Raw genomic sequence first — 12,843 nt, forward strand, 5'->3', positions numbered from 1 at the left:
CCTCAACTTTCCTTCGAAGCGTCGGAACCAAGAAACGTTTCCCGTTCCTGCTGATCATCCTTCTTCGCGAACTTCTTCGTGGGATATTATACGAAGTGATATTCTATTTATATTTTGTTACTTGTACTGTACTTCATTTTCTATATATGATCGTGTGCCTTGTGCTCAAAGCTTTCTTGCTCCGACATCAACTCTCTGAACCCAAAGCATCAACCTAAACTATTTTCCAAAATGGCTGGACCTGGAGGTGGACCTCCTCGCAAGAGCCATACGAAGTCTAGGAAGGGCTGCAAGACTTGTAAAAGACGACATATTCGATGTGACGAAACAACTCCTCAATGGTACGCATACACCTGTAAACTGGTAGAGTATTTAGCAGTGAATATGGCATCTCAAACTAATATCGCTCGTCCAGTCGAAATTGCACCAAACACAATTGTCGTTGCGATTACATGGACAATGTTATAGTCCAAGATCAAGCACCGGCACAGATAGTTGGACCGGATCTTCTCATGTCTCCAGAGATTGATATCGAAATCGATGAATGGCTGAAGACTGGGAATCCCCCTTTTCCCGAACTGCAACTCAGCTCTAGGGCATACTGGTTCAAGTTTTCACGGACTGATTTGCGCCTTATTCACCACATTGCTGGACTTTCAATCGACCTACATCGGCGAGGATACAGTAACTGCACAGTTTGGGCGCAGAAAATGCCCATGTAAGTTTGACATTTACTTTCCTACTTGATAACATGTATAATACTAACATGCTGGACTTGCAGCTTTTTGGCTATCGCGTTGTCGAACGAGTTTGTCATGAGCGCGATTCTTGCTCTATCTTCCTTTCACCTAGCCTGGATGACCCAAAATCCTGAAACGGAAAACCTTGCGTATCATCATCGGGGCATTGCTTTAAAGGGCCTTCATGAAGCTATCGGTAGCTTCTCTCGGGAAAACTCTGATGCCATCTTAGCAGCATCGTTGCTTCTGTCATGGCAAGCTAAAGAATGGTAGGTGTTGTCCTTTTTTGACTTGGTCGGAATTTCCACTAAAGAGAGTTTCTGCACAGGAGGAGCTGGGCTTCGTTGCAGCAGGGCGTCTCAACTGTAAGAGTGATTTTTTTTTTTTTTTGTTTCTTTAATCGACAAGTCTAACACTACCTATAGGTACTTAACTCAATGCAACCGTGGTGGAAGGAAGAGTCGGAATTAGCTCGATTTATGGATAACCAGCGAGCTTTTCGAAGTGCGAGAACACCGGCAACACCAACGTATCCAGGAGCACTAGATCAGTTCCAAAACGAAGACCTTTTGAGACTGGACCGGATTTTGGGTACTCTGTTAAACATTCACCAGCGACTCTCCCACAATCAGGAACACTATGAAAGAGTTACTGATTTACTACACTTCGTTCAGCGGTTGCGCGATGACATGCCAGTGCAATCGCCGGATACTGCCTTTGAGAGGCTTCAGCCACTACGAACGTGGCTCTTTTGGCTTCCCCCCACGATGCTGAGAGGCGGAGAATCGGATCTTGGTGCGCTTGCAGTGCTCTCTCAATTTTTTGGGGTGGCTTTGGCCCTGGAGCCAATTTTCCCTGAAATCGGGGGCTCATACCTTGGCACCATGTCAGTCCTTCCAATAGAAGACATTCGTAGAATCCTGCATGCGAGGAAAGCGTCTCAACCCTTTGCTCCAGAAATCCAGTTGGCTCTGAGCCTGATGGAGTTACCATGCGAGATTGTTGCTGAATACCGCGGTCGTCTCCAGTGGCCCCCGAGGAGTTCCTTCGATGCCTACTCTCCTAGCTCGCACAATCCATACGACGAACTGCCCAATCTGCATCTTCCATCTACCTCTCCATCCAGCGGCTCCGGCTACTCTGCTTATACGACATCTCCCCTCCACTCTCCTCTAACTCCAGCGATCGTTACTTCTCCATACCAGATGCCAACAATAATTACATCCCGACGGCAATCCCAGGTCTACAGCACATCTCCCACGCTACATTCTGACCACGCAGACGATCGGCTGGGGGGGGATTACAAGCACAGTCCTCAAACCCACTCCTCAATTTTCAACCCTTCGTACTTGGGAAATTTAATAAATAGATCACCGGTTATGGGGTCGGATTATGACGAGTCTTCCACACTCGGTATCTCAGGAGGGTTGGTCAATTCCGAACTCTGTTGGACTTGATCCATATCCACTCACATTGCACTCAATGCATTCGTTCCAACTTCCCACGCATACACAGACACTCAAAGCTAAGAATCACCTTGAAAACCATCTTCACACACCCACATACTCTCACACAAACATGGCAAGAAATATGCGGCTGAGTCTTTCTTTATTTTCATCTTTGATGAAAATGCAGGGACCAATCCGCATCACGCCGCAGCTCTTACTCGAAACCCTACTAGAATTCATTAGTTTCTCGATTCCCGATATTCCGATAATAATATCGTACATACAAACCAACGTTCTGTTATCATCCCTATCATCAAATCGCGAAGATGACATCTCTTTTGTCCCGATAAATTTGAGTCTCGCGACGTGAACGTGGAATGATAGCAATGGGATGGTGTAGTATGTGGAAATTCTCTCCATGCATGATGGCTCTCTAGGCAAACTTACCAGATGGGCGTTCGCCTTTACAAATACCCCCTTTTTCTTTGGAGCAACAGTTTATTTAATGTAGAATTTTACTCTTTCCTCTATACTCGCATTGTTTGATAGTGTTGGAAACATAATGCAGCGACAGCGGAAACGAATGACGGAATCTTATTTCGCTTGTTTCTATTCCCCATTGTTTTTCAATTCCCTCCTGGATTAGGAGCATGATGGCAGAACTACGACTTGATTATGCTAATTATTTTGTATCTTCTATTTCTCCCAACCTCCCCTATCAATCTACCGTTCGCAGAAGATTTTTGGGCATATAATTCCCCACTTTTATGTGTTTTCCATCTATTACATGAGACAACAGAATAATACTACAGAAAGATACAAAGTCTATTAAAGTATTGTATCTATCAATTTCTTACTTCCATCTCAAAATTTTAGAGATTGATCATACTAGGGGTCGTATTTCTTACTTTCTCCCTGACAGAATTACGTTCTTCTCCTGCATTAACTTTCGGATACTCTGTTTGGCGGGAAGGCTTGGTCACCCAGCAGCTAGTTACGTGGGGGTGACTATGCGCAAAGGGATAAATGCGCAGCAACTTCTGAAACTAAACTCTAATCTTATCCTGACATGCATTATAATAACAGACTTTACTTTCTTAAGTTTCAGGTTGTAGATCAGCCCGCAGCAAAGTGGCATTCAACTTTTGAGCGAAAAACCTTGCTCGGGTCGAACCACGTGGAATAAACCATAGATTCATTAAGCACCGTGCTATGACGCTGGCAATTGGCTTCTGAGGAAGCAATGTATTTATGGGATGTACACACATGTGTTAGCTTAATTTCAAATTTCTAGGTTGAGAAAATTACGGGGTGCCCATCGGATACATTCTGGCGTGATTGCCATAGAACTGATTCTAAGCATGCCAGGGAACTTCGAAAGATGGAGGGCTGGGGTTCAATTTCCCCTCTCGTGACAACAAGAAGGAAAGGCTGTAAAAATAAACTGACTTGATACATGCATAGTAAAACGATTCGCAAGGCTGGCCAAAACAACAGCCTTTTGGCAACAAATGACGGAATCAGAAGGATCGGAGAAATGATTGGCACTGGCCTCCGACCATAGCATGTGGTCTAGTTCCAGGCACAAACATACACCAAGGCTTTCTGAAATTTTCCTCAGGAAGACAAAAAGTATCATGGGATGTTGGTTAAGGTTACGGGGCGATCCCACCAGGGGATCAAATCTTGGTGTGGCTATGGTAGTCGATCTGACCAAGGTCTGTTTGTAGGGCCCAGCAGAGACGGAGTGCAGCTAGGGAATGAAAATTTACTTGCTGCTGTCAAAGTTAGTGGGTTTGGTACCGGATACGAGATATCAACCATTCAAGGTATACTAGAACTGCAGTTGGATTGGAATTAGCGTAGTGAAGATCCGAGGTGGCGTGTGCACAATGACAAAGAGCTACGACGAGAATGGGTAAATATCCCACGGAACATCAAGCAAGTCTAAGTTCGCCCTTTTTATCCATGGATAACCCTTATAAGCCAAAATGCAGTTTAAATTCTTGCATGGCGGTCGGTGTATGAATTCAACACATACTCCGCATGAGATGTTGTGTTTAATAGTTGTCTCTAATATGTCAGCTGGACTAAAACAAGGGAAATCGTGGCGCTAGGAAACCTTATTAGAGTTTAAGTTGCGGCTCGGTTTCTATTTTGAGGCAAGGCAGACTCGCAAGGCTAACTGCTTTGGGACATTAAGTTTCTCTGCAACATCAGAATGTTCTTCTTGCACATCGGTCATTTTAAGCCCGAGTTGAATGGAGAACTTCCACAAATGCACGCAGCTTCATGAATTAAGGGATTGCTATAGTGTAGATATTCTCAGATCTTTCCTCTATTTTTATAGGGCTTCATGCGTTTTTATTGCGAACTGGTGGCATAATTATGCGTTGAAGTGGGGAATTGGAAAGGAACGAAATCATAACTACCCGCGAGGGAATGAGAAGATTTGCAGGGCCGTGGACCGTGCAACCCCTCCCACACCGTCTCATTAACTTAGCCCTGTTTCAACATCTGATGTGCTCTTCCAGAATGCCAGCTCATGGGGGCTGTGTGATAGTCAAAATGACAGGGGACTAGTTATTGGAAAATAGTGATGCTTTTAGCGTAAATTTGCCCATCACGCCCCCTTTGGCCGAGGCTGTCGCGTGGGGCATGTGAATCAATTTTCTGTGATGGATTTCCCCCCACCATGAGCAATCGCTCTGTCCGTTGGCAGAGGCAGTCATCATGCAGGTGGTTCTATTGGAATCTCAATATAAGCATTTTTCATCTTTGTCTTTGGACCTGAGCCGTTGCTGCTATAGCCTGAGCCGTACCAGACCAGAACCAGAGTGCGCAAGTCTCCTGAAAATACCCTGGTGGTTGGATCCAGTAGGGTCAGGTTAGACTGCTGACAGGGCCAATAACCGGGGACCTTTAAGGGGTAAAAAAGGCACAGCAAATCTTGGACAGTCAACGCGGAAAAATATACGTCTAGATCTTATCCATCTCTTGAAATAAATGTCCCTCGTTTAGATGCGCCCAAGAGTCGTCCTCTCAGACACCAACTGTGAGAGCAGCGATCTCCGCCGTACATGCTAACCGTATTTCGTCCCTTTTTACTGATATCAGTCTTTGCAAGAGGACCACTGCCAACGGATCGCGACCGAATAAGAGGGTCTATCCAAGCTTTGAAGCAAGCACGGGGCTTCGATTTTACCTTTGCTTCCTGAGGTAATCCCTATCCCAGGTGATATTTGATCTTTATCGGTGTTGCTCAAAAAATTAAAAAAAAAAAAAAAACCCCTATTCTGCATTATCTAGCCCTTGGCTCAATTCATATCCTCTTCAGTCGCACCGCAACGGAGGTTGGCTGTCCTTACAAGACTGAGTCCACTGTCGGTCTGAACTGCTCACTCACCAAGTCGTCTTAGCGCTTGACATCATGATAGTTTGCAGGTTCCACCAGGGAAAAACGGATACACCAACAAAAAAGAGCAAAAGGAAAGCCGAACGCGGGGGTCGAACCCGCAACCTTGCGGTTGATCAACTGGACGAGATATTTGAATATTCAGACGTCTCAAACTCATAAGAGCCGCACGCTCTACCGATTGAGCTAGCCCGGCTGATTTGCTGAAATTACTGGACCTCTCTGGTGCTCAAGTACTGGGCATCGGCTAGGCCTCTCTTCGCTCCTAAGACGATCAACCAAAATAAAGCTTGATTCTCAGTCGTTTGGGATTGAAGTCATTCACTTTCGAAAAACAACGATTTGTCTCCGGGGAAATATATATATACCAACGAGGAGCAAAAGATGAAATTCAACAACCCCTACCATTCAACTCCCTTTAGAAGATCGGACCTTTAAAGCGGGAAAATGACAAAGTAAGCAATTTAGCCTTTACGGTCGTCGCCTCTCACGGGGCTCAGGTGTTTACAACTGGTCAACACAACGTTTCGTTTGCGGAACACAAACATGGGTCGTTAGCAGGACTGAATAATGATAGTTACGCTTGGTGGCTTACTTCATGTATAACTAATCTGAGGACATAACGGACCTTTATTCCCAACAGCCGTGCAAGAGCCACTGGAGCAGCAGATCAAAGGCTAAACCCCCCACATCCGCTATCAGTGGTAACTACATGGTCGCTGGCCATTTTAACAAGTTATTAATATTTGAGATACTCATGTATAAACGTCATGTTATCAGCTAAAAGATATATATATATTCTCATAACTTGCCTAGGCCGTTTCTGCGAGAAGTCGATCGTTTGAGTTTCCTCATTCATCCATGGTTCACCTTTAACTACAGAAATCTTGGTTGATCTCAAGGAACTTAAATCTCTACCCACAATAGTAGTTAGTTAATCGGCCAACCAAATCTTACTTTAACTTTTTCGTTTAAACTTCGCAACAATCCAAACGCGCATCTGCAAACCTTATTCCGTTGGTAGTGTCGTAGACTAGACCGGGGATCTCAGGGATATATATATATAATGCGTCATGTAATTGTAGACTTTTTCTATCAGCAGACGGTTGCAGTTTTTAGAAGGGAAATCTAAACAACTCCAAAGGTGTAGGCGGCAGCCAATGATGAAGAAATTTGTACGAAGTGAAAGATGGTCTGCGATGGACATGGTTCTACGCATAGCTGATTGAAGATGTCTGATATGGAGAAAATAATATCAATGAATGCATATATACAATGTGTATTAAGATGCCCACACATACTGTGTGATGTTATAGCTGCAATGTACATAAAACGAGGAAAGCTGCTCTACTGGCTGGTCTAGATTTGCAAGGTGAGAGATTTGGGGTTAGGTCAGGCAGGGTACATGTAAATATATATGAGTTTGGTGAAGAAAGATGCTTCGCTTTTACTCTATCAGGCGGAGAAATGTATGTGGGGGGAAATAAGGAAGAAAAAAGAAACCAGATTTATAAAATTCTCGAACACGGATTGGAAGATATCGGAGGGGAGGAAAGGAGAGAAACCAAATACACTAGAAAAAAAGGAAGAAAAAGACTCCCCCCACCGGGTCATTTGTCAGCTATTTGCATTCATTCATGTATGTACGTAAATTCTTTGGGGCTCTTTTCGAAGGATGTATGTAGTTGTTATTGGCTTTCATTCCTTTCAATCCAAGAAACGGAAACGGAAACTGGCGAGTGCAATCACAGAATGTCCATGAAGCGTCGGAGGGCAAAAGGAAGAAAAAGGGGGGGATATCAATCAAACAACTCAATCCATATTGATAGGAAAAGATGGTATAAGTGGGAAAAAATATATATAACAACCCCCCCAAAACTCCATTTTTTCTACAAATACATGGGATATAAGGCCAAAACAACCAGTGAGGAAAAAATTAGTTATATACACCTAGCTTAACCTTAACCTAACCTGGTTCGATCAAAAGTGTCCGCCCAAAGTCGACAGAATATAGCGAGAGAAAATGTAAAAGGGAGAAGAAGAATATGAGGAGGAAGAGCAAAATAGCCAGCATTATAAATGTTGTTCATGTGCTTGCTTGGAAATTGCTATGATTGTATTTTCGAATCTGGCCCGACCCGTGACCATGATAAGATACGGTGGGGAAATAGGGAGAGAAGAGACAAGGGAGGGTGAGATCTTAAACAGTTATTTTCGTGATCATTTCCCATCATATCATGGAGCAACCGTTATAAATTCGAACGAAAAAAAAATTGGGACGTCTTATTTCTTAACGAAATAGAGTGCTGAGAAACTGAAGGGAAATAGGTTGACCGAAGAGAAACAAAGGACCGGAAGATGGGGATGGTAAGGGAAGAATGTTTCTCCCTTCAAACTCCGGAATCCTTTGGGGAGCCTGCCGGGTGCGCTGAGCCGTTTCGTTTTGGTGTTGAGTCCTCTTGATCACCGTCATTGCTCTCTTCTCTAAGAGTTTGGAGACCGAATGCACTTGTTTCGACATCGTAGGAATGCATCAGTCCTTGCCGGTCACTGGGGCCTCCGTAATAGTCAAGGCTAGAAGAACTGCGTGGTCGCCAGTCGATGCTTCTTCGATTGTGTAATGAACGGCGGGTTTGAATAGAGGCAATTCCATCGGTCGGGACACCGTCTTCCTCATCAGTTTTTCCAGCTAGTCGTTGACCATCGGGGTCCGTCCTAGATAAGTTTAGGAGATAGACTCCAGAGAAAATCACTAGGAATCCACAGAGAAGGGATATGGTGTTGACACGGTCAGTGGTGTTGAAACCGTGGAATAGGACGAAGGAGGCACAGAGGGTTGCGGTTGTAAAAGTGACGTAATATAGGGGATTGACTCTGCCATGTAGGGTCAGCAAATGGAGACAAAACGGTACATAGCAAATGTTTCCTAACTTACATTGAGGTCGAAAATTGGCTAAGAGCCTTATTGAAATAGTTCATCTGTGTCAAAATGCAGCATACAACAACAATAGCAAAGGCGTAGGTAGAAGGGTGGGTAAACTGGTTATGTCCAGCTAGAGTGAGCTTCAACGCAATCCCAAATGCTTTGACAGACATAACTGAGACTGAGCCAACTGTCGAGCAAATCGAGATGTAGATTAGTGGGTTTTTCTTCCCGTATTTCGGAGCCACTCTGTATATCATAACGGTAGAAAATATAGCAACTGCTAGACAATAAAGAAGAAAGCCTGTGAAAATGTTTAGCTTCATAGCATACACGACTTTTTTTTGCTTATAAGGAACTTACCTGGTTGAATGGCATATCCCAAGATCTCGTCCACTGTTTCAATTTCTTCATCTGGAGGCGCATGGAGAACGATAATGATAGAACCAAGCAGTGCCAATGCACAGCCCAGCTTTCCAAGAATCCCCAGGCGCTCCCCCAGAAAATATGCGCCCAGAACAGCACTGTGCAGCAATTAGTACGAAAAGCCTTCAGTTGCTCGGTCACCGATAATCAGCTTCTTACCCTATAAGAACGCTAAGTGCCCCCAGGGGCGTCACTAATATCGCTGGCGCAAACGCATATGCGGCGAAGTTCGCAATTTCCCCAAGAATTACTAATCCTAGATGTCAGCACGATGCTGCTTGGAGTTGAAGATCTGATGATTAAAGGGCCCGTAGACTCCGTACATGTTATTATTCCTCCCCACCATATTGGGCTCTTTAAGTACGAAAATCCATCGCCCTCAAAGCCGTGCCTATTTGACGCATCCATTAAGCCCTACAACATATAGATGTTAGGTCAAGAGCGAAAGATTTGACGGCAATTGTGTCAGAATGAGCTAGAGAGGGAAATAACTTAACGGAACGGACCTTCTTTGTTATTACGAAACTACTGCCTATAAAGGAGGCATAGTAAGTATAAGATCGACCACAGTCATAGGTAGGTATCATTAACAGAGAGAGATATCTTACCAATAGCCATAGTTGACATTATAGCAAGCGCCAATCCGATATATCTATCACACTCACACAATAACCATGTCAGTCTCGCAATTCCCATACCACCCAACAACGAACAACGAACAATGAAGAACCCGGACGGATAGTGGGAAAGACTGACTTGTCTGAAACCATTATGAAATAAATCTGGAGCAAGTCGCTCCCACCGCTTCGAGAACCTCAATGATAACGCCGGATAAACAACGCCACACGAATCCACGGTGGCTACCGCTTTGGCGTGCAAATGTAGAAATGATATATGTCCTCTCTATCGAAAATCAAATTATTCCTTCCAATTTATCCCCAGGCCGTACAGAAATCGAGCCAGCAACTTTCTGCAGGATTACAACTTTTTAGTTCGATCAGGTGCGGGGCGTCTTGCCTTGTACGCAATGGATTGTATATATAGTACTGTTCTTTTCACCCTCTCCTGTGATGGAGAATCGTGATCGTTATACTGAAACGAGCGGCAGATTTCTCCGTAAAGGGGGGGGGGGGGGGGGGGGGGGAAATCCAGATGAGGGATCGTAAGGTATCTATCAGCAGGGGATGGCGCGAAATGGTCGTTCCGAGGGCGAACGGTTAACAAGTCCCGGCAATAGATTTTCGAGAAGAGAATAGGAGAGGGTTCAAGAGAAGATGGCTGGTGAAGGCGGCCATATAGCTGCGCATGAGAGGACGGATCGTGGGCCGGTGGGGGACGGAAGTCTCTGGACGGAAATTGTTCTTGAAGTTATGGACAGGCAGGGAGGATGCCGCAACCCGGTAGAGCCAGACACTTGCGCGGGCGGGACGGAAGGGAGATATGTGACAAAGGAGGAGTCCTCAGCGGGCGTTACGGGGACCGTTGCTGAAGCTGGGAGGGGTTGCTGGGTTCCAGTGTGGTTGTGGATGAAGCAGGGAGACTCAAGCGTGTTTGATATATTTGTTTGAGGCCAGGGTGGATGTTTCAACCAAGCGGCGCCAAGCCCGGCTGGAGGCCCTAACGGGGCCGCGTCGTAATAGGCTGTAGATAGAGTCGACTTCACTAAAAGGCTTGCCCCACCTCGCCATGTGACCCGACCTCATCCTAGTCAGAACAGAACCTCTCACAATAACACTGTAAATCATTTATCAACTACATAGTCCTTATACCAGCAAAACTATTTTACAAAAACCTTGCTCATTTCTATATGTTTTCACTGAAAAAATGAAATAAGAAAAATGTCAGTAGTATTCAAAAGAACTAGAGAAAATGATAAAGAGAAAATAAGATTGCACGTGGGGAGGTCAGCCCAGCCTGTTAGTGAAGTTGTTCGATCTATATGCTCCGTCCGTCATAACTAACGTGACTAACCTTCTCAGCCGACTTAACCTACAATTCCACAAGATTTCTCAACAACAATTATTATATTTGAATATAATTAAAAATATGAATCTATTAGATAGGGCTAGACTGTATTAAAATCCAATATTTAATTCGAAAACTTAGATGGTACCTGAATTAAGTGACTGAAAATATATGAATTAAATAAGAGAGAATTATAGTTAGATCTTAAAACTTGTCAACTACTGACTAACTAGTTACTGAAATGACAGATTTATATAATAGAACTTTGTTAATAAAATTAGCTTTTTCTGTTAACTTTATAACTTTATAAATCTCACAGGTTGATCAGCAGCTTGGTTAACAGATAGTATAATATTTAGAAGTGCAAGAGATTTGCTTTATACTTATATAGTCTTTTTAACTTTTTAAAACCTACTAAATAATTAACTAGTTAGTTTAAAAAGTAGTTAGTAATTTCAGCTTTAATTTATATAAATTCTTCTAGAATAACAAATTAAGTTTAAAGTTAATAAAAATCTTTATTATAGATATTTAAGTAAATATCTTAATATTTAATTACTGTGGCGTTCCGCCCCTATTCTTCCGCCCCTCCGTATATTAGTATCCGCTCTCTATTCGCCCCTCCCTAATCCACTCAGGGGCCCCAATCTTTCCTATATTTCCTATCCTATGCGATCGCTCCTACCATATAGAGCGATTATAGTGTGTATATATAGCAGGGCGTCCGCCCATCTTATTAGAAGAGAATCAGACATGATTTATCCTACCTATTCGATTGCTCGTACGCATCAATTACTATATTATAATTTGAATTGTTTTTTTAAAATAAACTTATTAGCTTTAATATTTTTAATAATTTTAATTTATAAATATATTGCTTTTATTTGATTTAGTAAAAGAAAATAAAAATTATTTAATTATTTAAGTTGTTAATCTTAAAGCTATATTATAAATATAATTATAATAAATTAATATTTAAGTGATAATCTTTTATAATCAAACTTTTTATATATAGTTAACTATGAATTATACTTCATTTGATTTGATTTGTATAAAATTTTATATTTGTCTTTATAGCTTTCATTTTTTAATTTTTTTCATTGTATTTAGCAGCATAATAAAAATAATTTTTGCAATTAAATATTATATAAAGTCTATTTATATAAAAAGTTTTTTGCTTTTTAAAAATTAGTATTTTATAAATATGAAATTTTTTTATATTTGTATTTATTTATTTATTTATTTATTTATTATTATTATTATTATTTTACATTTTTAATATATTTTTAAATAAATTTTAATTTTATATTATTTAATTTTTATAATTTATTAAATATAACATTTTATATCTTTTTAAAAAATTAAAAAATTATGATAATTAATAATATTTTTTATTTAATTATATGTTATAAGTTTTAATTTTACAAATTATTAGTTAGTTATATGTTTTATTAAGTTATATATATATATTTATATGATAGCACTGATATAGAAGCATATTGTTATATGAAATAGTACTGAAGCTGACCTCCTCTCATCCCTTAAGGACATTTACAGAACCTGGTGTTTTAAGTTATAAAATTTGTTGACAGGCTCAAATAGACCTGGAAATAGCAGCCTCTGTAATGTCAAAGAGGAGACGGGTTCCACATTGCAAGTGCTGCATCAAATCAAAAAATGTCAGGTATGTCAAATCTCACTGTTCTTACAGTTTAGACTCTGGAGATGAAAGGGATTGTTCTGTACTGGCTCATTCCTCCAATGAAGTGTTGACGGTCGTTTGAAAGGTGTGTGGAGGTTAGTGTTTGAAGCGTGTGGGGGCCCCCCACAACTAGCCTTTTCCCAGAGGAGGATAGTCCGCTTCAGGGCGGATGTGAGTATACCAGACCGTATTGAGAGAATTAAGCGCGAAAAATGCTTAAAGAT

The 12,843-nt window shown here is 41.9% G+C and overlaps 3 protein-coding genes and 1 non-coding gene across 4 annotated transcripts; 2 read left to right on the plus strand and 2 right to left on the minus strand.

Annotated features, from left to right (window-relative positions):
* Positions 1–231: 231 nt before the first annotated feature.
* On the plus strand, positions 232–2,197 carry PADG_06652 (uncharacterized protein; the record flags this gene model as incomplete). Its single annotated transcript, XM_010763741.1, has 5 exons — positions 232–341; positions 416–718; positions 782–1,009; positions 1,069–1,105; positions 1,166–2,197. The coding sequence occupies 5 exons, from the start codon at positions 232–234 to the stop codon at positions 2,195–2,197; spliced, it is 1,710 nt and encodes a 569-aa protein (XP_010762043.1).
* A 3,483-nt stretch (positions 2,198–5,680) lies between these two features.
* Positions 5,681–5,799, minus strand: PADG_12165. Its single transcript has one exon. It is a non-coding gene; the product is annotated as a tRNA-Lys (tRNA).
* Positions 5,800–7,993: 2,194 nt separating this feature from the next.
* Positions 7,994–9,570, minus strand: PADG_06653 (uncharacterized protein; the record flags this gene model as incomplete). Its single annotated transcript, XM_010763742.1, has 7 exons — positions 7,994–8,477; positions 8,539–8,830; positions 8,890–9,050; positions 9,112–9,202; positions 9,276–9,366; positions 9,459–9,484; positions 9,561–9,570. The coding sequence occupies 7 exons, from the start codon at positions 9,568–9,570 to the stop codon at positions 7,994–7,996; spliced, it is 1,155 nt and encodes a 384-aa protein (XP_010762044.1).
* Positions 9,571–10,226: 656 nt separating this feature from the next.
* Positions 10,227–10,589, plus strand: PADG_06654 (uncharacterized protein; the record flags this gene model as incomplete). The annotated part of the gene is made up of 2 exons (XM_010763743.1): positions 10,227–10,466; positions 10,527–10,589. The coding sequence occupies 2 exons, from the start codon at positions 10,227–10,229 to the stop codon at positions 10,587–10,589; spliced, it is 303 nt and encodes a 100-aa protein (XP_010762045.1).
* Positions 10,590–12,843: the final 2,254 nt, after the last annotated feature.

Source organism: Paracoccidioides brasiliensis, assembly GCF_000150735.1.
Source record: "Paracoccidioides brasiliensis Pb18 unplaced genomic scaffold supercont2.9, whole genome shotgun sequence".
NCBI classification, from domain to species: domain Eukaryota; kingdom Fungi; phylum Ascomycota; class Eurotiomycetes; order Onygenales; family Ajellomycetaceae; genus Paracoccidioides; species Paracoccidioides brasiliensis.